At 40.4% G+C, this 27,114-nt stretch overlaps 1 protein-coding gene and 1 pseudogene across 3 annotated transcripts in view; both read left to right on the top strand.

Annotated features, from left to right (window-relative positions):
• The window catches only part of FSIP1 (fibrous sheath interacting protein 1), a 147,806-nt gene that overhangs the window by 22,388 nt on the left and 98,304 nt on the right, over window positions 1-27,114 (top strand). For both annotated transcript variants that reach the window (XM_081144042.1, XM_081144043.1), the window contains exons 6-10: window positions 445-543; window positions 2,635-2,759; window positions 4,442-4,552; window positions 9,954-10,112; window positions 20,001-20,141. In XM_081144042.1, the coding sequence (XP_081000168.1) occupies window positions 445-543; window positions 2,635-2,759; window positions 4,442-4,552; window positions 9,954-10,112; window positions 20,001-20,141 (635 nt within the window). The remainder of the gene's footprint in view (window positions 1-444; window positions 544-2,634; window positions 2,760-4,441; window positions 4,553-9,953; window positions 10,113-20,000; window positions 20,142-27,114) is intronic.
• Window positions 7,321-7,788, top strand: LOC308560256 (U1 small nuclear ribonucleoprotein C pseudogene; annotated as a pseudogene). Its single transcript has one exon. The product of its transcript is annotated as a U1 small nuclear ribonucleoprotein C pseudogene (transcript).

The following is a 27,114-nucleotide window of genomic DNA, read 5'->3' as shown; positions in this document are numbered from 1 at the left end:
ACGCCAGCTGGGCACACACTCTTCTACCTTAATGACTGACCATATATTTGAGGCCTTCACCTTGGTGATCTAAAATAAGAAATAAAAACACAAAGTTACTCAGTGTGGGTGACCTCTGTATTATGAATGTTGGAGTTTGGCTGCATTATCTCTGGGAGTTACTGTGATATTTTAGCACGCCCTTGTACATTTTCTGTGCACAGAAGTTTTAGGGAAATGCTGTTTGACTACCTTGATTTCTATTGTTTGTTTCAGTGGCTCATGTGTACAAAAGTGATTATCGTTTCCACCTGGAAGTGGCATTATCTTAAAAAATGTGCGTGTAGAGGGGATTGAGGACTATTGTAGAGAATGTTAGATCTTATATTTTTCTTTAAACTGTTCATGTACACAATTCCTTATTTATTTGTGTGTATTAAACAAGTGATTTTTAAAAATCAATAGATCCTTCTCACTATGAGCATGAAGACACCTGTATCTCAGTGTTTCATACTCAGGTCCCTCCAGAAGACTATGAAAACCATATACAGTGTGTCAATCAAGGTATGTTTGAATTTGTATGATTTTTTGCATATTGTCACAAAAAAATACTAGCTGTGTACAGAAATCTTTACAGATGAAATGATTTGATGTGATTTAATCAGGAGGTGGGTGGAAGTAGGTGAGGTTCTAGATGAAACAAGATTGGTCTTTGTTAATCGTTGTTGCAGTTAGTTGTTGGGAATTCAATATACCATTCTTTCTACTTTGGGGTGTTTGAACTTTTATATAAAAAGAGTTAAAGGAAAGCTGGCTGAAAGTAATGAAAACCTAGCTTAAGCAAAAAAGAATATTTATGGAAAGAATCCTGGTGGTAGCCTCTTCGATTCCCAAGAGCATATTTTGTGGGTAGTCATTGAGAGTGACTCTATTCCAAAATCTTAGAGATCAACTGATCCATCTTGGATTAGGTGCCCACCTCTGGTTAAACCAACTCCTCCAACCCAGCATGGGCTGGGTCTCTGTAGGAACATGGCAGCTTCTACCATGGATCACCACCAGATGGGGAGGAGAGGAGGATATTTCTAGTGAGACACTTCAGACCAGACAATCCAGTGTTTCCTCCTACAGTTTATTAAAAGTATATTTTAAAGAAGCTCTTATAGACATGGATGTGTTTAATTTGAGTTATTTTAATATATTGTTTAAGAGTATATGAAACTTCAACTGAAAGAATAAACCTCATACTTCAAATTAAAAGACTATTTACAACTTGGATTATAGAAAAAATTATACATTTTATATCTAAGGGAGCCACTCACCAAAAAAGTAACTCCTACTTTAACTATTGGTAGTTGATTTAAAAAAACTATGCTATTGATTAGAAAATAAAAAAGCACAGATTTATTTGTCTAGAAACTCGTAACTTAAATTTGACTACAACTTTTTTTTTTACTCGAATTTATTTCTGCTTGAAAAGAATTTAAATCCAGAGACCTTACTCTTTTCCTGGTTCTTTTCAGCTATTGTTATCAAAATTTATTGTTTAATTATTAAATTTGTATTGAATCTTGGTTAATTAGCTACAAATACCCTAATCCTTTTTATTGAGGTAAACTCTCTTATAAAACAAGGATAGCTTTTAAATAAACCTTGTCTGGAGTTTTTCCCTTTTGGACTTTAATGTGGCAGTTTATCCTGTTTTGTAGGGTGGACTCTGTTTGTCATTTAAGAAGACTCTCCTTTATGCAAAGTTTTAAAGATTAGTGAGGGGTTCACGTGATGTTTTAAATGCTTTAAACATGACTTTAGTGAAAACAAGATATTTAATAAAGGGAATAAGAGTGCACAGGTATTTTTTTTTTTAATATATCTTTATTGATTTCAGAGAGAGGAAAGGAGAGGGAGAGAGAGAGACAGAAACATCAATGATGAGAGAGTCATTGATGGAGCCCCCAACCCGGGCATGTGCCCTGACCGGGGATCAAACCCTGATCTCCTGGATCCTAGGTTGATGCTCAACCGCTGAACCACGCCCGGCTGGGCAACACAGGTATTTTTATTGCCCTTGTTTTGAGCACTCAGGGTCTGAACAACTCAGAGGTTGACTTAAGCCTCCATTCAAAGGTTGAGAAAACTGACAAACTAGGATGGGCTCTAGGGGTTTGTGCAGATGGGCTGTAGACCATCCAGGACACTTATGCAGACCTTGCTTAAAAGACAGGTTTGAACAAAAAGTTTATTGTTCAGAGAGGGTGATGGCAAAATTAATAAAGAATCTAATCTTTAAGGAAAGTTCTATTTCATATAAAGACTAAAGTAAAATATATTTAAAAATTCCCATAACATCAGAGATTTCTCCTTCACATGTATTACTTGCAGTTCTTTTCATATTCCCCATGATTCCAAAGGAATCAACAGCAAGCAGTTTGCCACATGATAATGAATGACAGAAGTTTTATAAGAACTTGCAAGTTATGGAGCACATTTATCTTTTTAAGAATAAAACTCTCTATATTAGGATTTTTAATCTGGGGTTTAATAGTTCTTTTATATGTGTTTTACTTCTTATATATTTTATATATGATTAAGGTAAAATTTTAGCATAATGGACAATTATAATTATGAAAAAATTTTGAACTTTTAAAATATTAGATTTTACCTGTGATGTGGAAAGAAATGAGTCACTGATCAAAGCAGAAAAGAGACCTTTCTCAAATACAGAAAAGATTGAGCTCAGGGGTAAACACAGCCAGGATTTTATTAAGCGAAATATTGAGGTATGTATTTAGAAATTTAGAAGCCAGAATGTGAACTAAATGACTTGTGATAATAGTTATGTTTAGTGTCCTTAAATATTTTTTGACCGTGATCCATGTATATGTAATTTAAACAGCGTATATGACTGAAAGAAAAGTTTTATGAACCAGTACTTCACTATTTTCTATTCAATTTTATCTTATTCTATCCTACCCCCTTTAAAAATGCTACTGCAACTCAATACACTTATTTCATTGCTCAGAGATGAATTTTGTTCCTGCAATTTGAAAAACACTTATTTAGATGAGAGCTTTGGAACATGTTTCCCAGATTTTAAATTGCATATTAGTAACATTGGTTTTTTTAAAGTAATGAGACTGATTTTATAGCTGGTACAATTAGAAATTTGAATGGAAAATGCTCCCAGCACAGCTGGAGAGGCCCACTGGTTGCTCCTCCCATCCCTACCTGGCCCCACCCAGCTGAGCCTCCTGACAGCCCGTCCCTTGTCACTTGCTTTGATTAGCTCCCTGCTTCTAAGGCCTGACCTTGGTCTTACAGGTCTGCAGCCTGACTTGGTTTGTTCTCAAAGCAGACTCAGACTAACCAAGGGCACAGAGGCTCTTGTAATAGGCTAGAATGCTAATTCATTAATTTACAGCAAGAAATGTACGTGTAGTGGACAGAAGGCTCATGACAAACCACGGAGGCAGTTAGGTCACTAGAAAACTGCATTGGTGAGTGTGAAGTAGTAACGAGAGCAGAGAGTTAAGTGATTTTTCACAGTGGAAGCCTGATCTTTTCCCCACAGTGGTTATGTCATTTCCATGCAGCTGTCTGACCCAGTGCTCATGGGTCACCCTGCCCCTGCCAGACTGGACTCTGGAACTCTCAGGTTTTCTTCGCTCCACGTTCCTGTGACCTGAAGGAAACCTTTTCCAACTTGACCTGTGAATTTGTGCTGGCCCGTTGTATGTTGATTTATTGTTTAATTTTCCAAGAACAATAGTGTTTTTCCCGTATCTAAGTTCTTGCTGACACAGCAGCTCCACCATAGATTTCCCTTTTAACAACAGTAACTGAATCTTTACTTAAACTCCTGATAGGATTTTCTTGACATTTAAAAGCAGTTTCACTTAGTGGATATATGTCACATAGGAAATAGCAAGAAGATTCTTTGCATTGATATAATATAAAGAGAGGCTTGAAAATGGCTTATGTTTTATATTATTATTATTATTTATTTATTTTTATTTTTAAAATATATCTTTATTGATTTCAGAGAGAGGAAGGGAGAGGGAGAGAGAGAGATAGAAACATCAATGATGAGAGAGTCATTGATCGGCTGCAGCCCACAACCCGGGCATGTGCCCTGACCGGGAATCGAACCCTGATCGCCTGGATCCTAGGTCAATGCTTAACCACTGAGCCACGCCCGGCCGGGCTATATTATTTTTTAAATAAAATGTTTGTTAAAATGGTTAACAGGAGGGCCTGTTTATAGTGTAAATGTCTTTGCTTGGAGAATGACCTGTACCAAAAACTTGACATAAAATAAAATTACCTAGCAAATGAAAAATGGCTAATCTTACCAATTTTACCTTTGTATATCTGTACTGTAGTAACCTCACGTTTCATTTTTATTTTCCTGAACTATGAATTGCTTTGAGTTTTTAATATTTTTTATTAATACATTCTGTAGTTGGCCAAGAATTCAGGAAAACTAGAGGTTCTGGTTGACAGAGAGAAGAAGAGGCTGATGGAACTTTTGAAGGACTTAGATGACAGAGATTCTGGGTTGTCCAGTTCCGAGGTATGTAAACTCTGATAGTCAGTGACCTCTACGCTTCTTTTTGTGTGTGTGTGTGTTTTAAAATTTATTTATTGATTTTAGAGAGACAGAGAGAGAGAAACATTGCTTTGTTATTCCACTTATTAATGCATTCATTGGTTGTTTCTTGTATGTGCCCTGACCAGAGATCGAACCTGCAACCTTGGTATATCAGGATGACACTCTAACCAACTGAGCTACCCAGCCAGGGCCACTCTACACTTCTTAATATTTATTTTTATCATGTTATTGACCTATTTGTATAAATTCACAATAGTTTTTTAAATTATGAAATAATGTTCTCTCACTTTAGAAAATCCTGTTTCACACATTTCTTTTTGTTGAACTTTTCAAATTTATTCTTAGTCAATTCATTATTGACTTCCAAAGGATTATTTTGTGTCATTACAAGAGTCACTGCACACTGGCTATCCCAGTAAAACCGCTGCCTGACATGTCATGGGCTTAGTGCTGCTGACATATAGTAGTTTCCCTGTATCCCTTTCCTGTGGGCATTTCTTATAACTCCTGAACTGGCTCCGTGATATTTCCGTGTAGTCTCCCGTAATCCTAAGGGACCCTGTCCTGTGCCTGCCCAGCATTCAGTTCCCTGACGAGTCTGGCGGGAGCACAGGCAGACAGTCTAAGAACAGCACGTAATCCAGGGTGCAAATGCCAGTATTTATACCACCCTGGCAGGTCAGAAGGGGGGTGCAGTGGCTCAGCATTTACACTTGTTTGCATACTAAACTTAGAGCAATATTCTTTACTTCTACAAAGAAATATCTTCTTCTGTGTTCCCCAATGCTCTTAGCCCTATTATCTAGTTTTTATTCCCCTACGTTTAATGGAGACATGATGTAGTGGATGCTGCTGGACACCCTGCTCAGATTCCTTTTACCTGGCACCTGTCTGTGCACCCACCCCCTGCTCTGCTCCAAGGGTGCATAGCTGCCCCCTTCCCTGGGGGATTGTCCTGGGCTAAATGGGAGAAAAGCACCCCTCCCTAACCCGGCCCTCCCACTCAAGGTGAGATTAGATGTGTGGTGCTGTTTGTCTTCCAGAGCTTCCCCAGGGGTCAGCTGATCTTCAGCTGAGACCACATCCTTGCTTGGTGGTGTTTCCTTGGCCTTGGCCTAGGCCTAGCCTGCTTCTCTAGCTCTGCGCCCCCTCCCACCCTCACCATAAGTCACTTGAACAAGAGTCCCTGTCACAGGTTCTGAATCTAGGGAACCCAGCTGAAGACATGTGGGTTCAGAGGGTAATTTTGTTCTAGGTACTAACGCAGTGCATGTGCAAGCAGTGCCTGTGGCCCATGGGGGAGGGCTTGCCAGTCCCTGGGAGCCCGCACTCAGCTTCAACTGGCCGCTGCTGTGTAGAAATTCCAGCCAGGGCTGCCTGGGTCCTCCAATTTGTCAAAAGAAGCTAGAAAATCAGATTTTTTAAAATGGGAAACATTCCTTTTTTAAATGATGACAACTAATTTCAATTAAAAAAATTTCACGTGGGCAAACACAATCTCTGCTCCAAACCAAAAGCAAATCTACAGAACAACACAGACTCTAAGCTCTAAATAATCTTTTCCAAAATGGTGAAGGCTCAGCAGGGGCTGTGCCTAGGAATGGAGTAAGGTGTTGCTACATTTGGGGCTGGCGAGATTGCCCAGGGAGTTCCCCTGACAACCCAGAGGACAGCCACCCCTCCTAGCATCCAGTGTGTTCTGTGAAGCAGGGGCCTGGAGTGGGTAAGACAGATTGATGAATGCCCACATAATCCCGAGATATTTTAGCTTTAGGATCCATGGGGTGATTTGTTTATCTTATAAACGAAAGCTAAAGTAACAGTAAGAATTATCTACACACCATCATTTCTTAAGGGGAATTTTCAAAAAAACAATAAACCATAATAATTCAAGAGAAATTATTTGTAATGAACAAAATGAACTAACAAGCAAAATACAGTAGAGACAGACTCATAGATAGAGAGATCAGATCTTGAATGACATCTAAATCAGTACCGAGTGGGTGAGTCTGGTTGTGGACCCTTGGTGACTACCTGGGCCCTGGCTGTAAGGGAGGGTGGTGAAAAGCATTTTCTGGGCTCTGTCTTAGGGAGGCAAGCTCCTAAAAGCTACAGATTTCCCCTACACAGCAAGGGTGTCTAGAAGGTGCTAGACAGACAGAAAAACATGATAACATCTACTACACGTTACATATAACTTCCTTCTGTAACTGCATAGTGAATGATGCATTTAAATTTCTATTGAATTTAACCTGACATGTTCTTTTACCTCCAGTGTCATTAAAAAAGAATTCCATTCAGACAAGAATTTAAAATTTATTAACCAATATTTAGTCATTGTGGTTTCATAATTTTACATTTTGTGTGATTCTTTATTATTTCTCATTTAAGTCATTTATATCACTTTTATTTAGGAAAAATTAACCAGAGTTTCTTATTTGTGAGTAACTAGGTGATATTATTTTAAAAATAACTATGTGTGACTTTCATATGCCAAATTACAAGTGTATTTAAAGTATTTATTACTATGTCATATCCTTGTATGGATAATGCTACAATCTACTCACTCTTTGATTACTTTTAGACACTTAGGCTTTTTGCCTATATTCTTTATTATAAATAATTTGGCAAAAAAATATATTAGTCAGTGTTCTGGGTTGCAAGAAACAGAGGTGGACTTTGGTTAAAAAAACAGAAACTGGGGAGTGATCAATGGCCTACAGAGCAACATGCCTAAGTTTTATTGCGACTACTACAATACATACCTCACCCATGACTCTCCATCTGTGAGAAAGACACACTGCAATGGTAGGAAACACAAAGACAATGTGAAAGACTACTATCAGAAAAGCAAGGAGGAGCACACTCAGGGCCTGATTGACAAAACAATGGCAGCCTTTCAGCAAGGACAGATACCTCCTACTCCATTCTCTGCTCCTCCGCCTGCAGGGGCAATGATCCCACCTCCCCCCAGTCTTCCAGGTCCATCTCGCCCTGGTATGATGCCAGCACCCCATATGGGGGGCCCTCCCATGATGCCAAGGATGAGCCCTCCTCCTCCTGGGATGATGCCAGTGAGACCTGCTCCTGGAATGAGGCCGCCTATGGGAGGGCACCTGCCCATGATGCCTGGGTCCCCGATGATGAGACCTCCCGCCCGTCCCATGATGGTGCCCACTTGGCCAGGAATGACTTGACCAGACAGATAAGGAGAGAGGGGAGCCTCTTCCTGTCAGTTTTATATTATTGTTTTACTTCTCTAGGAGCTCATGGTGCTGTGACTCTGGGTGTTTTCTAACAGCACAAGGAAAACTCACTCCCTCTTTCTAAGAGAGAATAGTTTTGGAGGGGAGTAGTGGGACAAAAAAAAAGAAGCAATTTTCATTTGTATTGTGAAATGTGAAAATAAAATTTTCAAGTCTTTTAGTTAAAAAAACAAAAACAGAAAATGAATTTATTGGGAGACTTGGGTACTTCACAGACTTAATGGGAAGTTTGGAGAACCAGGTTTGTAAACCATGCCGATATCAAAGTGGCCAGAAACAAGGCCACAGAGACTCCTCAGAAGCAGGCTGCTTAGGAGCTGCACCGTAGGCGCTGGGTACTCCCGCTGGGCATCACTGCTGCAACCTTCATGGCTGCCAACACTGGACTCACTGCCCTGCTGTCACCTTTAACCACCTCCTGCTTTCCCTGCATCTCTGCATCTCTCTTTTTCCCTCAGAAGTCAAGGTCCATGGTGTTCGCTTGTGATTGGCTGAATCCAGGCCATTTGCTTGTCTTCTTGGTGCCAGTGGGTAGGGAGAGGGAGTGTCTGCTGGGGACCTGTCTCCTACCAAGACTCATGCAGTGTTTGGTTTCACTGAGCAGGAAGGCAGATTGGATGCCGGGGCCAGGGACACACATATAAGTCCTTCTGTATAGTTTTTCACACGTATTTCTTCTTGTTACCACCTAGGGATTGATTCCTGGTATAAAAGTCACAAAACCAAAGTGTTTGAAATTCTAAGCTTCCTTGCCCTCCACCTACTCCTTTATTCTAAAAGTGTTCTTCATGATTCTTCCGTCCCCATACTACACGCTTCCCTGTGTGACCTCACCCATTCCCACGGTCCGGGGCCTCAAGCCACTATAGACATATGGGTGAGTCTAAAATGCTCATTTCCAGCCCAGGTCTCTCTCTCTTGAACTTCAGACATATATTTAACTACCTAACATAACCTGTGTTAGGGATACCTGGTGCAGATGTCAGTAGGTCCCAAACAGAATAATTTTCCTTCTCAAACCTACTGCGTCTGTATTCCCTAGTTTGGTCAATATGACCCCCACCCCACTAGTTGATAAAACCAGGAATTTAGTTTTCATTCTTGACCCTTCCTCCCCCCTTTACTCTTCCATCAGATTATCTCCAGATTCTATAAATTGTGTTTCCTGCGTTTCTCTGGAACCGCCCTCATGTTCTGCACTCCCAGGACACTCCTTAGCTCAGGTGCTCATCACTTCAGTTCTAGATTATGGCCTCTGCTTCCTGACTGAGTTTTCTGCCTCTAGTCTTGCCTTCGCCCGCGCCAGTTTTAAAGTGCATGTTGTTTCTTTTATTAAGATGTGGTTAAGCTTGATTATTCCTGCCAGGAATCCTTCTCCACCCACTTTGTCCCTTCCTGTCCAACTAACAGAGGGTCGTTAACCCCACCCCTCCGTTCTCATGGAGCCCTGGGCTTACCAGCTTGTTAAAATCTTTGCTGCCAAGAGACTGAGAACTCCTTGAGGGCAGAAACCTGTGAGATTCATATTGAATCACCAGTGTAAGGCCACACAGAGTAGGCCCTCAGTATGAGATTTCGGAGTGAATATTATGAATGGGTCTTAACCTATTTACGAAACTATAATGTTAGTTAAATGAGTTAGATGACCAATTAAGCTCATAAAATCCAAACAACTGAGTTTATAGATCCTATGTTACTTTTCAAGGACAAATTTTGAAAATACCATGCCATTTTAGGGTAAAAATGATTCCTCCCTGTTCAACATATCACAACCACTTTTTCAAAGTGGAGACATGAGAATGCAATGAGAACCAGACTGTGAGGCTGAGATTTATTCCACAGGGCAAAAACCCTCAAAGTGCAATTTATGAAGATACTTTGCAAAGAGTTGGCAGATAATGAAACCATAAACTATTTAATTTTTTTCTTTCACTGTGCCAATGCTCATTCTGTGCTTTTGTTTTATTTTGTTTTTGTTTTCTGTTTGAAATTTGTTTTTTTTGTGAACTCCTGAGGATCGAAGTCAACAGTCTGAAAGTTATATTTTGGAAAAAATGTGGCATGGGAATGATTTGGTGACTATTGTTTCCTCCCAGGGCGATCAGTCTGGCTGGCTGGTTCCAGGGGAAGGCTACACACTTGCAGTCACTCAGCATCAGCAGCTTGCCGAAATTGACACAAAACTCCAAGAACTCTCTGCAGCCTCCCCAACAATGTCCAGCTTTTCTCCAAGTCTTGAACATCAGACTTATCAGGTACATTAAACTCGAGTGCATGGACGGTTCAGGTTTATGTGTGCCTCAGCGAGTTCACATTTGGCAGTCTGCTTGTTAGCTAAAGAGATTTCTTCGCAATTGCTTTTCATTCCATGACTACAACCGCAGCGACAGTAATTTCTACAACTGTGTGTATTTTCCTTTGGTGACTTCTCGCTATTCAGTTTTATTTCAGTTGATAATTTGCTGGGATAGAGTCACTGAGGAAATTTTATTTTAATATTATTATTTCTTTATGATTTAAGCTAATTTTTAAAAAATAAATCTTTATTTTTTTAAATATATCTTTTAAAAAAAAACTTTATTGATTTCAGAGAGAGGAAAGGAGAGGGCGAGACAGACAAACAGAAACATCAATGATGAGAGAGTCATTGGGGATCGAGCCCGCAGCCCCGGCATGTGCCCTGACCAGGAATCGAACCTTGATCTCCTCGATCCTAAGTTGATGCTCAACCGCTGAGCCACGCCCGGCCGGGCTAAGCTAATTCTTGATCATGATCACGAGAGAGGAGAGGGAAGAAAATCGCTCTAGCACTCAGTCCTCTGAGAGCCGTGTTTCTGTACGTTCCTCTAGCTGTGGGTCTGAGCGCCGGCAGCCACCTGTCCCTTACTCGGACACATTCTTTTAACACCAAGCAGCGAAGCTCGCCAGGTTGATGACTGCTCTCCTATGAGGGTTTTGAAATGAGTGTTTCCTCTCTCTAGAGCTCCCTAAAATATTCTTTTACAAAGCTCATAGAAGATGTAGAAAAACAGAAGAGCAGCAACTTTGGAAAAGTAAAATTCTTTTTCTTCCCGCTGTATTCCAGCACTTCATGGCATCTAGTTCGGGGTTGGGTAGTAGTTTCACCTGAAGAGAAAATGGCTGGTCTCTTGTTATTTTTACTGACCCTCTACCAGTTTTGTGGACACCTCACCAAATCATTTTGTGTACGATCTTAGATGCATGTGATTTTCTTGTTTTTTAAAAAGATTTAAGTATCAGTAGCCTGTAGGTAATAATTCTGCTTTATGGTGAACCTTTTCTCCAAGCTATCAATTGAAGGTTAGGGATTTGGCTTTGGGCAAGTTGAAACTACCTCAGGGGAAAGAGCAGTGTTAAAATGTTCCAAAAAAGTTTGGTCACTGGCAAACCTTCATGGAGCCAGCTCAGCTTCCTTAGGTTATGTGTGTAAGGCCAGACATGCTGCTTCTGAGCCCTTTACACAGCAATAGTGGTGGCGGTGGAAACCACCGATTTCTGGATTGCGATCAGAGTTCTTGGAAAACAGAGAATTGGAATCCCTGTCCCCACCCAAATGCACCCCTGGACATTGACACTAATTGCGTTGCTAGTTTATTTATGTTACTGGGTGCCATTTCTCCAAAGGAGGAGGCCAAGAGAAAGAGAAGGGAATAAAATTGTTCAGGGATATTCTTTGTTCTTTTTGTGTTACAGCTGATTTTTTAAAAATTTGTTACTGTTTTTAGAGTTCAGGGGTAGCTGAAATCTCAAAGCTGAATAATGGTCCTAAGGATAGAAAATGTCCTTTTCATGGCGTCAGATGTTATTCTTGAAAGAGAAACTGAGAATTTAGAGATTTGTTTAGCCATTAGGACTTTACATAAAGCATGACTATGGTCAGACTCTGTCATCATCATCTAAATCACATTTTCAGAATTCACATTTATGGTTCTGATAAAATATTTAAAAATAATAAAAGGGAAACCAATATATTACTTAGTTGTTCCATACTGAGATTATATATTTTTATGTGAAACATTAATTAGAGGGAAAAGAGAAAACTGCATTTTGGGACTCCTGTTGGATGGAGAAACAAATATAACATCCTAGTTGTTGAAAAGAAATGATGAATGCTTCTTGCATGCAAAATAAAGAGTGTTTTTTGAGCTTTTGTTCAATTTCCTCTTGGCATTTCCTCATTTCTAACTAAAACCAGCATTGCACATTGAATTTTCAAGCCAGAGCTGCTAACTTGGCACATTATTTTACGGATATTATTTTTGGATTGGAATTCTTTTTGAATAAATACTCTGAAAATATCTTGGATAAACCCGGAGTATCTATTCAGTTGATGAATGGGCTCCAATCTGTTGCTGAACCACAAATATTCATAGTGAATGTTCACGATATTTTTATTTTTCAACCCTTCTGCAAACCATTAACTGATTAGTAATTTTGCTCCATGCTTCTTAAGAAAGAATGTCTTTTAAGTGAAATATAAACTTCTGTTTTCAGCAATTGATTCAACAAATATTAATCAAATACTTGCTGTGTGCAAGGAATTATAGGGCACTTAAAGATAAGTCAGGCAAATATAGAACTGTGGAGTTAAAAGCCTCACTTCAGTTTCTGGCTCTTTCACTTACTAGTTCTGAGGACTTGGGAATTAATTAGAAACACTTCTAATTCCAGTTATCTCATCTATAAAATAGTAATAATACTACTATTTTTTAAAAGGGTAGATGAGTTAATATATGTAAAGTGGCTCAGTGGTTGAGCATCGACCATGATCCAGGAGCTAGAGGTTCAATTCCAGGTCAGGGCACATGCCTGGGTTTTGGGCTCAGTCCCCAGCAAGGGGCGTGCAGGAGGCAGCCGATCAATGAATGACTCATTGATGTTTCTACCTCTCCCTCTCCCTTCCTCTTTCTGAAATCAATAAAGATATATTAAAAGAAAAAAATGTATGTGAAGTGCTTAGCAGTGTCTGACACAGAATTCAACCAATGATATTATTTTAGTCATAATAAGCAACTTAAGGAATTTATTTCCTTATGGGAAGCACAGATTATACAGATCACTGAGGTATAAGACAACCTAGGTTAGCACAATAGAAGCTATAAGCAAAGTACTGTGGTGGTTCAGAGGGGAGAGAGAAAGCACATCTAGAAGGAATATTAAGAAAGTCTGTTTCTGTGAGAGAGAGGAAGAGTAAGGGGAACTTATGAATGAGGGAGAAGGGGTCAGAGGCCCAGGAGAAGGCTGCCATTATACAGTAGGGGGTTGAGAACTGGTCGCCTGTAGGGCAAATCTGGCTCACAGATGGGTTTCCTTCAGCCCACATAGGGTTTGCAATCTTTTTTCCCAGCCAACATTTAAAAATTGGGTGACCTCATATAAAAATACAACTTTTTAGTTTCTCTTAGAAAACCTGGCAACAGTAGGCCTGAATCCTCGCTCCGCCCACTACAGGACTGAGCGCTGCAGCAACTGCTGCTTTATATGGAGCACAACTCTCTAGTTGTTCCAGCACCCACCGCTCCGTATTGTATTGCAGGCCCAGAGGCCTACTGCACGCATTTATTGTTGCTTGTCCAGCCCCTGCATAGGCCATCAACACATCTTTGAATGCCGGCTTATTTCATAGGAGATGCTGTGGTGGTTGATGGTACGCATTCAGATTAGTATGTGGCTTCATCTCTGACCTTAAAGCAGATTTGTTACTGGAGGATTGGATGTAAACACAGAACAGATTGTGGAGTGATCATATAATGAAACAAAAAGCATAATACGGGAACTGAGAAAGAAAAGGTTTTTTGATGAAGGCATGATATTTAAAAGATTCCTTTGGAAAGTTTAAAAATTTTGTTTTAAAAAATGGTTTCCCAAACAAGTTGAAACATGCAGACTTTCTGATTAACCTGACTACGTAGCTATAAGGTGCCAAGTTGGTAGGCACCTAAACCTAGGATGACAAAGTACCTGAGTCATAATAATTTGAGAGATGCCAGGAGTGTGACTCACAGATTAAGAAAGTGTTTGTTGTTGTGAAAGGGGCAGAGAGGAAACCTTTTTCTTATGAGCTTGCTGATTACAATGTTCTCATCTAGATGCCCTGGCCTGGCTCTTAACTTTATGGCAATATTTTAAAAGCAGCATTTGGCTTTTACGTATCTGATTTCCTTAGTGTAGAACAAAGCATGTGGTCACATTCAGGAGGACGACTGGCATATTACTGCTCTTGCTGTGATGTGAATGATATCATGTGGCTGCAGTTTTTACATCTGCTTTTTATTTTCATTTCATCATAGCAAAAGAGAACTAATTGAAGGAGCTTTTTTAAGATCTGTGGTTTAACTGTGCATGCCTTTCTGTATTCATCTCCTAACTCTCCAACAAATCAGTTAGTTCTTCCCGCTATTGTAAATCCCACCATAAAATTGAGTGAGGTTCCATAATTTTCTACTGCATTTCTTATTTGTAGCTGTATTAGATTCTAGTTTTCTCTAGAAATATCTAAGATATAGGAATTATGTAAGCATTCAGTTTCTTAAATCCTCAGCAACTGGATTCAATAATAGATTTATTCAGTTTGGCTTGTGTAAAGAAGTGTAATTTATTTATCTTTCATGCAATCAGTCCCCTAAATCTAGAATTCCAGTTCATGGTAAGATTTTTTTCCCTGGTTGGAAGAGGGTCTTCAGAAATGGATCTCATTGACAAGAGGTATTTCTTTGTTTTTAAACCAAGTAGATTAATTGAATATAAAGATCCTGCTTAATTTGATTTATTTTCTTGTTCTTAAAATATTGACTCAGTTGTACACAATTTGGTAAGACCAACAAAATATCAACAAACATTTGATTGAGGAAAGTTATAGTTGTGTTTATCTCTTCTTGCCAAGAGCATACTATTGCTGATAGCAACAACTAACTGTTTTTTGCCTCTTCCTGTTTCAACAGTAGCTAAAACTAAGGAAGCATAAACCATCATTTGACATGTAATCCTGAAAGGTGTTTTATTGTTGAATCCAGGGATTTTCAGAGTTCCAACAATGGCCATGTAGTCCAGTGGACTTCAAATTACTTAATGCACTGGTTGAGGGCAGGAATCTGGGAATTTTTTATGTATGCTAGTCACAAGCACAGAAATCTTATTGACCATCTGTTCATTTTCAAAAATTATAGAAGTGTGCCACTCTTAAGAGCATGGAAATTTGGACTGATGAATCAGCAAGTTACTTCAGAGGTTCTTGCCTCTAATGTTAACCTGTCAAACATTCCCAATTAAATCTGGGGGATTCTTGCCACCTATGTTTTATAGATTACTTTGAAGTTTATATACATATATATATATTTGTTGTTGTTGTTAAGCCTCCTGTGTAGTGAACGTTTCTTTCATTTTGTGGCAATATTCCAAGATGATAAAAACAATCTGGCTGAAAGATTTTCCCCCTACTTTTTGCACTGCCAGGCAAATGATCCATCTGATGACAGGAAATTGCGGTAGCCTGTGGCAAAGCATAGCATTAGTTTAAAAACACTGGGAAGCTGGCTTTATTTAGGAAGGTTTGTGTTTTTCTGGCCCATAACTCATGCCTTATTTGCATGTCAGATAACTTATGGAGATGTGAAGATGTGAGTCATTTCCTCTGTATTTGGCTTTTGGTAATAAGTTTACTGAGCTTCAAAGACCCCCGTTGGCTCAGTCAACACCATAGATATTTTTCTAAGGATGAACTTAGAATCCCTTGGCAATCAATTAGTCAAATCATCAAGTATCTATTGACCTCAGGGATAGTTCTCTTCTTGTGGCTTCTTAGATATTCTGTGCATATCACGAGAGCTTTTACCAAACTGAACGTTGCTGAATAAAAGCATTCCTATATGACTCAGAAACACAGAACAGATATGGATGGTCAGAGTCTGCTCAAATATTTCTACCATAGGAAGTCAACGTATTTCCTGATGATCATGAAAACAGACAGTACTAGTTGGCACGCTGATGTGTCAATAGCACCTCCCCTGGCATCACAGAGCTTCTTTAATATACCCCTGGGCAGTTCTTGCCCGAATTGGTGGCTGCCTTTTGTTTCTTCCTCTTAGCCTCTGCTTGCAGCACACGCTGTCTTTGAAATATAGGAACTATGTGGTTACGCTACAGAGAACATGACTGAGGAAATATGTTACATGTTCTTAGGTCTAACTATGGAGGATTACAGACATATAAGCTAAATGAATTTGAAGAAACTTTATCAGAAGAAATTGATACCCAGAAAGAGAAAGTAAGTTGCTCAAAAGCACACAGCTGGTCATACCAGTATAACTGGGGCTAAAACCTAACCTTCAGGCCGATACCTTTTGGATACAGAGAGTCACACTGTTAGAGAAAAACAAAAATAGCCTTATTTGTTTTCTTAAAAATAAAAAATGACTTTTTCTGCTTATGAAATGAATATATGCTTATTGTAAGGAACTCAGGAAATACAAAAACATCTAAGAAAAAAAGATAAAATAATCATGATTTTTAGTATAAAGTTACATTTTCTTCTAGTCTTTTTCTCTGCAAGTACACACACATACACACACACACACACATACATACATACATGCATACATACGTATAAGCAAACATAGTACTCCAGTTATAGTTCTTTGTAAGAAACATAAAAAATACTCAGCTTGAATTTTGAAGATAATTAAATGAAGGAACTATTTAGAGATTTAACGGAGCCAGTAAGGGGTGTTGGGACACCCACGGACTAGCAATAGTGGGTGGGGGAAGGAAAAGTATGTCGGAGCTTAGGGAGGTCTAGAGCCACCGTCGAAGAATCGGCCATCCAAAATTGTAATCATAGAAGGTGTGGGCAAAGGATTAACCAACCCTTCCCCTTCAGCATGAGAATATGAGCTGCTGTTAATTTCCTAATTATTTCCCTGGCAATTGATGAAAGTTGGAATGTCAACAGTGTTAGGAGGCAACTTCACTTATGCTAAAAATGACCCCTGGACTGGGAGAATTATAAAGACCTGATGGGGAAGCCATACTTTGAGCTTCCCTAAGTGTACTGATTCCTGTGGCTGAGCATGCCCTTGCTGGCACCTTGGATGCTGTACCTATAGAGTTATTTCAAGAGATAATGCTCCTGTGAGATACAAAGCTTTTAAACCAGAGTAGCTTCTTTGCCCCTTGTGCCTGTACTGCGGTGACATGAATTGCAGCAAAAACTCCCATCCAAGTGGGGTACCTGACACTGCCTTGCTGTGTTCCTGTCCTAAATCCTTCTGAATAGACTGACTCCAAGTGTGGCCTCTGTCTTTGAGCTTGAATATGCAGTTGAACCTAAGAAAACCTTCCTGATGGGCACCTCAGGGATACATCACTGCCCAAACCATAATGCCAGAGCAGCGAGGGAAAGGGGAAGATACCCCAAGCTTTCTCTCATTCTGCCCTCCAATCTCTTAATACTCCTCTCCCACATTGACTAAACCTAACCACAAGACAGAGGTCAAGCAGAAAGAGTGTGACCATCCCAGCTTGCATCAGGCACTCACCAGTTTATCATCCTCATGTTGATGGGCACTTGGGATGTGCGTAAAGTTGCTACAAACATTCATGTACAAACCGAGCAATGCATTTGCCTTTCTCTTGGGTAGATTCACAGGAGTGGAATCGCTGGGTCATAGAATAGACAAATGTTTAACTTTTTAAGAAACTGTCAGTTTTCTGAAGTGGTAGTACTGTTTATTCTTCCCGCTAGCATATGAGAGTTCCACTTGTTCCACTACTGTCCAGCATTTGGTGTTAAACTTTTTCATCTGGGCCATGCTAGTGGCTGTGTAGTGATACCCTGCTGTGATTTTAATTTGCATTTCCCCGATGCCTTATGATGTTGAAGACTTTTTCATGTATGCATTTATTTGTCATTCACATATCTTCTTTTACGAAGTATCTGTTCAAGTTGTTTTAGAACTGGACTGTCTTTTTATTATTTATCTTGTTTACTATTAAATTGCGTGAATTCCTTATATATATTAGATTCAAGTCCTTTGTCAGACTTGTGCATTATGATATTTTTCTCTCAGTCTGTGGCTTGTCTATTAATAGTGGCTTTGCAAAATTAAAAAAATATTGATGAAGTCTGATTTAAAAGTTTTTTTTGGTCTTTTCTTTGCCTACCCAAAGATTTAAAAAAAAATCATAGCTATAGATGGTTAAAGTAATGTCCTTTTAAAAAAATTGATTTTATTTAAAAATGAAATCCAATTTGGATATTTTTTTAGATCACTATGTTGTGAGACCTAATGTGTCCCCTCCAAATTCATATGTTGGAATATAATACCCAGTGTGATAGTATTTGGAGGTGAGGCCTTTGAAAAGTGTTCAGCCACGAAGGTGGAGCCCTCTTGAATGGGATTTGTTGTGCTTTATAAAGAAGGCCTGCAGAGCTCCCCTGCCCCTTTGTCCCTGAGGACAAAGCCAGAAGATGCCATGTAGGAACCAGGAAGCAGGCCATCACCAGACACTAGTGCTTACAGAGTTTCAGGACTAGAGTTTGTGTTGGGATTCGGAGTGGGAGCAGTCAAGGTCTCTGGCTGGGCAGTGACAGTGTGGTAAGTACAATGATGCGGAATGCTGGAGAGGATGGTTGCCCTTCCTGGGTATGTCAGGGAGTATTTTATAGTAGATATATGTTTGTATTGAGCTCAAAAAGAGTAGGAATCTCTGTGAGGAGTTGGAGGGAGGAGGTATGGAGTGGAGAACTAGCAGTAGTGAATATTGCTGAGGTTTTGGGTCTAAGATGCAAGTAATGGGAGATGAGACTGAAGAGATAGGCAGGACTCAGTCATGGAGTGGCGATGACTTTGCACCTTGCTCTGTGGCTTCTTTGCCAAAGGTTTCCACCTTTGTGTCCACCTTGTGAAGGGGGAGATGGGTGGCACTGAGCCCCATTAAGAGGCTCAAGAAGTAGCTCGAGTTGATAGTTCTCAAATTCTCAAGTGATTGTGCTTCAAGTTGTCACTCCCCAGGCCTTACCTATTGAATCAGAATCTCTGGGGTGGAGGCTGGCCCTCTGAATATTTTTGAAGGCTCTGTGGGTAAGTCTGCAGCACAGTGGAGTTTGAAAACTACTGGTTCAAGTGAGTGAGGAGTAGACAGTGAGAAAGAGAGAAGGGCCTGATTAAAGAGGTGTTGGAAAGTAAACAGTGACCATTCTTGATGACCAAATGTATGTAAGGATTGAGAGTGTGAGGAGATTCTGGCTTGAGTAACTTTAAAAACGACACCTATGCCGGTCACCTACATAGCAGCACAGAGTAAGAGATCTGTGGGAGGGAGGATAGGAACTTTAGTTATAAATATAGGACTGACTTACTGTCAAGAAATACCCTTTAATATAACTAGAAATAATACTAACTTTGGGAGAGTATGGTTCTCTGAGTTCAAATATTGCTGATAATAAAATACTTTCATCATATGACGCTTACTCTTTTCAGAGGACACATTCAGCTCATATTTGTCAGGTACTAGGGTTTGGTGCATTTCTACCATGGACTTTCAGGCTAGATCATCATCATCTCTTCTTCTTCTCCATTATTATTATTATTATTATTATTACTATTATTTTGCAGATGGTGAAACTGAGGCTCGGAGAGGTTACTGATTTCCCTAAGTCCACCTTGGGAACCAGGGAGAGCCAGGATTCAAAATTCTTGACTTTGCCAAGTCTAGATCTCTTTTCACTACTACACAGCTGCCTCTCATAACATGGACGGGCAGGGTTTTTCCTTATGATTTATATGTGATGAGCTCGAAGTCTATGGAAATTGTCATTTGCCCAAGATCCCAAGCTGATAAGTGCAGAGCAGGGACCAGAGCCCAGGTCACTGCTTCCTGGCCACTGCTTTTTTCCATTCTGACTTCCTGCTTTCCATATGCTTGAGTTTATTTCCATCTTTGCTTTATGCACAGTTGGGCCTTTCCTTTCTGAAATAGGAAGAGTTTAGGGAATTATAAATATCATTTTTTAGTGAAGGAATATTGTTTGAGAAGCAAAGCCAACTTTAAGGCTCAATTGCTTTAAAGTGTTGTATGTTGATACATTTTCAACCTGTGCATGTTTGTTTTTTTTTAAAAATTAGGAACATGACCTTAATGATGATGATAGAAATATGGAAATAACTCCAGGGGAAAAGGCACTTCGGAACACCAAAGAGCAACGGGATCAGCAAAATCGGCTGAGAGAGATAGATGAAAAGCTGAGAAAGCTGAAGGAAAATGTGGTAAGTCTTTTTGTTATTTAAAGTTTAATTGTGACCAATGATTGTATTTAAGAAGGTTCCAGTTTCCTTTGATTGTTTTATGGCTATTTTTGTGTTAAATCTGTCTATTGAACTGACATGGGAATTTGTCAGTAAGAATTGGAATGAAAGCTAATAACATGGTTTATAGAACTTAAAGGCGTATTATACTTAATTTATGTGACAAATAAATCTGTGAAATACTACCTGAAGTCAGAATAATGATCCATATGCCTAATATTCTGTCTTCCAGTGACATAATGTCCTTTCTATTTTTTTGTGTGGAAAATTTGGTTGTAAATTTATCTTTACATACTGAACTTATCACTTAAATATTCCCCACTTTTTGTTCATAATTCATAAAATATTGTTACTCATTATTTTTCTTTTTTTAAAATATGTTTTTATTGATTTTAGAGAGAGAGGAAGGGAGAGGGAGAGAGAAGTATTGATCTGCTGCCTCCTGCGAACCCCCTACTGAGGATCGAACCTGGAGCCCGTGCACATGCCCTGACCGGGGCTCGAACCCAGGACCTCTGAGTGCATGGGACGACTCAGCCGAGCGCATCGGCCAGGGCATTACTCATTATTTTTAATCCATTCCAAATCCTTCTTCAGTCTATTTCATGTTTTAAATACTTGCCATTTAAAGACATATTGCTGATGAGAGAAAGCTCTTAACTAAATTGTGAGCTCCTATTAAAAAATGCTCTATGATATTATGATTTTTCCAGCTACTCATAGGATGTTAACATGACAAAGCTGAACTTGTGATTCTACCACATCCTCTCTCCCAGGGCTGGTCTTGGCGTAATCGCCAGCAGTACCTACTTTCTGTCTCCTACGAAATCCTATTATCTTGGGTGATCTTCGAGCCTCGTTAAGCTTTAATCAGTCTGTCTAATTTGTTGCCATATCTTACCATAGTTCCTTATGGCTCTTTGAAAATGTTTTTTGTCCTGACTATGTCCCCCTTCTCTTGGCGTTGCCACCTCCTGTCTTGCCACTTACAACCTCGTCACTTTCTTCTCTCATTATTCTGTTTTATGTGCTGCTCCGTGGGAGTGACACCAGGTAAGTGATTTGGGTTAAACTCTGATCTCCTCAGAGCTGTCCACGCGTGTGCGCCGGTCCTGCCCGAGATTCTGCACCCCGCACGGCCACGTCCCCTGAGCTGCTCTTCCCGCTTCCAGCCACCGACAGCAGCCCCGGCCTGGAGCCGCAGGGTAGCCGGTGGCCTGAGAGCCAGGCAGCGGATCTGAAGGGAATAAACGCGTTGCGCTTCTCTTTATAACTCACTATTTACATTATGGGAAATTGAATGCGGATTATATTTCAGGGAGACCTCTTTTATTTTCTGAGGGATTTTTTTTTCTCCTTGCGTCTGTAGCTGTGGGGACGGGGCAGAAGTAGGAATGGCTGGCAGAGCAAGGGGCGTTTGGCCAGCAGTGTGCTGGTGGTGGAGCTTTGCAGACTTGCTGTGGCAAATAAAACGTTTGTGGTTTGGCTGGTTTTGAAAATTGTTGTTACTTCTTACCCCACACCTGCCGACCAAGGCAGGCAAAGCCTGGTGTTCTCTATAACTGAGCTTTCCTGATTTCTGCTCATTTATCATGTGCCCTGAACATGTATCTGTTCTTTTCTACCACATCTCTATCATTATTTAATTTTCAACTCAAAACCTGGGTCCTGTAGGAATCTTATATTTTATTCCAGTGTCGTCTGAAGGTTGGCTAGACTTAAAGAGACATGATAAATATCAAGAGCTGGTTGTTGACTAAGTGGAAATAACATATAAGTAGAGAAGAGCAATTATTGTGCACCTACTATATGCCAGGCACTGTTCCAAGTACAATTCATTAACTAATCTTCACAGCCTCTCTTAGAGGTAAACACCACTGTCTTCATTTTACCGGTGAGGGAATGGAGGCCGGGAGATAGGCCGAGTAGCTTCCTCCAGGTTATATAGCTAGTAAGTGGAAGAGAGGATCCAAATGACTAGCTTTCAGCATCTGTGCTCCAGTGCCTTTCTGGTACCTATTTACTTTTCTTTTAATGATTAACATTTCTTTTGATAATTAAAGTATAAGTTTTTAATAACCAGTAATATTCATGGGAAAAATGTTTGGAATCTCTCCTATAAGTGATAATTTCACAGTGTTGTGTTTTATAGTCAACACTTTCAGAAATTGGTATCTGGTTGATAAAGGCACATGAGTGTTGATCTATATTGTCTTTATGTTTTAATTGCTTAGTGTTTCACAGTATCATATTGTGTACTGTGTGTGTACTTTTGAGGGAAGAGACTGTGTCTCCTTCAATCTCTGCAAAGCCCATCATGCCTCACAAGCTTCTAGATACTTTGTGGGTTGGGAATCTGGAGACCCGAGTCCTTGTTTCAAAATTGTCAGTACCCTGCTCTGTTTCCTTGGATAACTCAGTCCTGGTTTGTTACTTTGAAATCAGGGCAGGGCTACATCACCTTATCCTTTGCCTGTGATTCTTGGAATACTTATTTTTGGTGAGAGATTATGTTATTTATAGTACTTAAAACTCAGTTTGTGTGTTTCCTGAATACTTAGTATTAATTGGCTTAAATATTCTATTGAAAGTTGCTTTTGGAAGTTTAGTAACACTTTTTACAAGAATGTGAGATTCTCGTGTGTGTGTGTGTGTGTGTGTGTGTATATATGTATGTATGCGTGTGTGTATATATATATCCTTATATCCTGCTATCTATAGACCAGAGAATGTTTTCTGCATGATAGCTTCTGGAAATGGCTAATTTTACAGTTTTGTTTTATTCTCTCTATTGCAACAGGACATTGTTTTAAATCACTGATTTGGGTAAAGAAGTAATCTGTGGCCATTGAACTGATGATTTAAGGATCAAATCCATATTCAGTCTTAGGGGTGGAAGAGGGGAAGAGTGAGCTGAGGGGCAATGCAGGAGTCCTGGGGCGGGTACTCCTGGAGCCACATGGATCCCAAGCTTGATTTGTCAGTAAAGGCTAGAAAAGTGACTTAATTCAATGTTTCAGAGGGTGGGCTGAGGTTGTGGATGCACATCGCCTTGGTTAAGATTGGCTGAGGAAGTGGGATTTGATTTAGTTTGAAGATGGTGGCGGTGGTGTTGCTGGTATCAGGGGATCTAGCTGGTAGGAGCTGGGGGAAGTAGGCGTGACAAAGTGAGGTGGGGGCTCACAAGTGTAGTGTGAGATTCAGCGGGCGTGCAGGGGCCCCGAACACCAGCTGCCTAAGTAGAGGAAGGACGAGCCATGCAGCTAGAAGCAGCATATTGAAACAAATGGTTAGGATTCACTCCGTATGAGTCAGCAATGTAGTGTAGCCACTGTGCTACACATTCAGGGAGAGGTAAGCGCAGTGGGTCATATTTGGATAGTAGAGTGACAAGGATCTGGATGAGATTTAACACCAGGCCGTATGAAGGATTGTTGATGGGACTGAGTGTATTTAGCTTGGCCAAGAAAAGTGTGTGTGTGTGTGTGTGTGTGTGTGTGTGTTGTCGGGAAGAAGGGGTGGGATGGTTTGGTAGAAAAAAAATCACACGTGATCACTTCCCAAAGAGATTTAAAGGACTATTATTTGAAGTATTACTTTTATTTTTATAGTGTAGGGAAAAAACATGGCGATTGGCAGGCCATAAAGAGACAGATTTCAGACAAATATTAAGAAAGAAAGTTAGAATTATCTCAGTGGAGATGGTCTGTCTCAGAGAGTCTCTCTCTATTGCTTTAGGTGCTCTAAAAGCTCCTGTGTCTACTCAGTCTTCTAACCTCATTCTGCTTTATATTACCTCCTGGGCTGCCCTGCATATAAGCTCTATAGATGGGATGTCATGCTTAAGCGCGAGATAATGGAGCCAGACTGCTTGGGTTTGAACCTCAGCTCTGTACTTACCAGCTGTGTGACCTTGGTCAGGTCTCTTGATCTCTCTGTACTTCAGTTCCTTTATCTGTAGAATGAGGATAGTTATTACCACTTACCTCATAGGCTGTTTGAAGATTAAATTAGTTAACATATGTAAAGTGGTTTAAACAGGTCTGGCACACTTTAAGTGCTATATAAATACTTACTATTAGTACTGCTATTGTAATTATTAATACCCATTGATCCGTCATGAGTATACACGTGTTTCCGTGCCTGAACGTTGCTGACCGTTCATGAGATAACTTGTGTCTGCACTTACATTAACTTGAGTAATTTCAAACACCTTGCTGACCAAAGTAGCCAGCCACACGGGTGAGTTGTGTCTCGAAGGAGCCCGTCAGCAAGGCTCAACATCCTTAGTGTGGCATTTACACAAGCTTGTTTCTGTGGTACGGATGGGGAGGAGGCAGGAATCAGGATGAAGCTGGAGTGTGTCTTGGAGGGGAACCGCGATGCCCTTTTTGTGACTCTGGAGGCAAGAAGGGCAGGATGGGCCTAGAAAGGCAGGCGTAGAGGCGAAGAGAAGGTGACAGAGGTCACGTCTGCATGTTCTCTGCTTGCTCTGTAAATTAGCATCAAGCCGTGAGGCTAGAATGGGAGGGCAGAGCGGGGGTGGGATCTTGAAGCGGGGTAGGAAGGGGCGGGACTGGGCTCTGTGGGGTGAGGAGAGAGCACCAGTAGACAGCGGCGACAACCTGCTCAGGCTGCAGGGCACAGCGATGCGGGGAGCCGGGGGCGAGGCGTTGAGTCGCCTCCGACAGCCCCCAGCCCTCAGCGGAGATGGGGGGGGGGCAGAGGCTGAGGCAGAGCAGAGGCAGAGCTGAGGGTGGGCTCGGTGACCGCAGTGGAAGATCCAGGGGGCAAGGCAGTTGGTACCTGTGAGGCCATAACGAAAATACAAAAAGAAACAAAAGTAATGCACATACCTCACACATCAGCTGGGACGGTTTGGCCCTTCTTCGACCTATTTTCATAGCTTCTTGTGTGCCCTTTCCAGAACAGCCTGCTGCTGCAAACAGATGAGGTCGTGCTAGATTATGATTCTTTACATATATTAAGATAATGCAGACGATATTGTTATAAAAGGTGTAGGTGTTGTGCTGTTTCTGAATGAAGTGATACATCAAGAAAGTGATCTTAAAAATGAAAATTTTGATGGCAACTTTGTTATACCTGTTTTTTTCTTTACAACTTTATTGTTGAGCAGAGGCTCTAGAAATAGATAATAAAGCTAGCTGGGTCCTGTCCAGCCGGTGTGGCTCAGAGGTTGAACATTGACCTATGATCCAGGAGATCCAAGTTCAATTCCCTGTCAGGGCACATGCCCAGGTTGCAGGCTCGATCCCCAGCAGGGGGCGTGTAGGAGGCAGCCCATCAATGAATCATCATTGATGTGTCTCTTTCTCCCCCCCTCTCTGAAATCAATAAAAATATATATATATATTTTAGAAAGCTAGTTGGGTCCTAACATAACTCGCCCTTTGCTTTCTGAATCAGCTTTCAGAGTTCATTGGTTGAGCCACGTGCCATGGATGTGGTTATATGGAACAAGTGCATGTGCATGCTTCAGGAAATAAGCAAATAATATCTCACTGAAGGATATAATTAAATGTAACTATATAAGGTAAAATAAATATTGTAAAAATTATAATATGCTATATATACACATATAAAACACATGTAACCAGTATAGCATTTATTGACATAAAATTAGAGTACATAAATAAAAATTATGACAGTTTTAGAGGTTGAACTCAAGCCTATTATTTGGATGTTAACATCCCATTTAATTTCTTTTCTAACACCTAAGGTCATTTTTAGTGTCATTCTTTTAGTATATTAACCCTTTGCGGTAGTTTGTCTACTCTCAGCCACCAAAGCTTTTTTACCATTCTGGTCGTATGTCTGCTCTTAGCCACCACAGCAAGGAACCGTACGAATCTTAACTCTATTCATTCATGTATCAGTTCATAAATCTTATTTATCCTTCATAATCTTGCATGTTATGTATCACTGCTCTTTCAATGGAAATTAATTCCAACCGGTACGACACCCATGTCCAAATTTAATACGACCGCAAAGGGCTAAATTCTTGAATTATGTTTTCAATGGAAGTGTTATTAGTATTCATGTGTCATCTTTACCCTTCATTAGTTTTTAACCAGCTACAGCCAGTTTTTTTTTTACAAACCTTCAGATCCTAGATCTACCTCTAATTACCTTCTAAGGCTACTTCCTGCCAAAGTAAGATTATCTAAAGCAGTGATCTTAATGGAGAGGGTCAGAGAACTGTATTTTACTGTGGGGGTAAGGAACTTTCACCAGAATTTAAATCTATACATTCTTTACTTCATCAAGAAAAGCTTGCTCTGTGACTTAAATGGTTGATTTAAATCCTGGCATAGCTCCTTATCTCATAGCAGACGGGTAACAAACACTTAGTTGGAGGACCAGCACTGGCTTTGAGGAGCACTGAATGCAGGCCCATCCCTGATCTCTGATGTGGAGGCGATAGTTCTGAGCAGCCAACCTCCTGGATCTCAGTCATGTGGACGTAGCTGCCCTCCCCCTTCTTTACCTTCATCTGTGTCTCCTAAACTATGTTCCTTCTACACAGTGATGTTTTGATATCACTGGATTCTGCCCTGGTCTTTGATTTCCAGCTCTTTGGCTCATGTATATTATATGGAACTCTAGAGGCCTCCATCTCTGGTTTATTGGGCTCAGAGGTTCATCAATTTAAAAAAAAAAAAAATCTTTATTAATTTCAGCGAGAGGAAGGGAGAGGGAGAGAGAAAGAAACATCAATGATGAGAGAGTCATTGATCGGCTGCCTCCTGCACGCCCCCTGCTGGGGACCAAGCCTGCAACCTGGGCATATGCCCTGACCGGGAGTCGAACCACGATCTCCTGGATCCTAGGTCGATGCTCAACCGCTGAGCCATGCCCTGCAGGGCCTTTATCAAATTCTTGTTCTCAACATCCTGTATGAGTCACATGATAC

This window comes from Miniopterus schreibersii (genome assembly GCF_964146895.1).
Source record: "Miniopterus schreibersii genome assembly, chromosome: 1".
Taxonomy (NCBI): domain Eukaryota; kingdom Metazoa; phylum Chordata; class Mammalia; order Chiroptera; family Miniopteridae; genus Miniopterus; species Miniopterus schreibersii.
The sequence above is the reverse complement of the archived record's forward strand: the minus strand, read 5'-3'. Positions and strand labels throughout refer to the sequence as shown.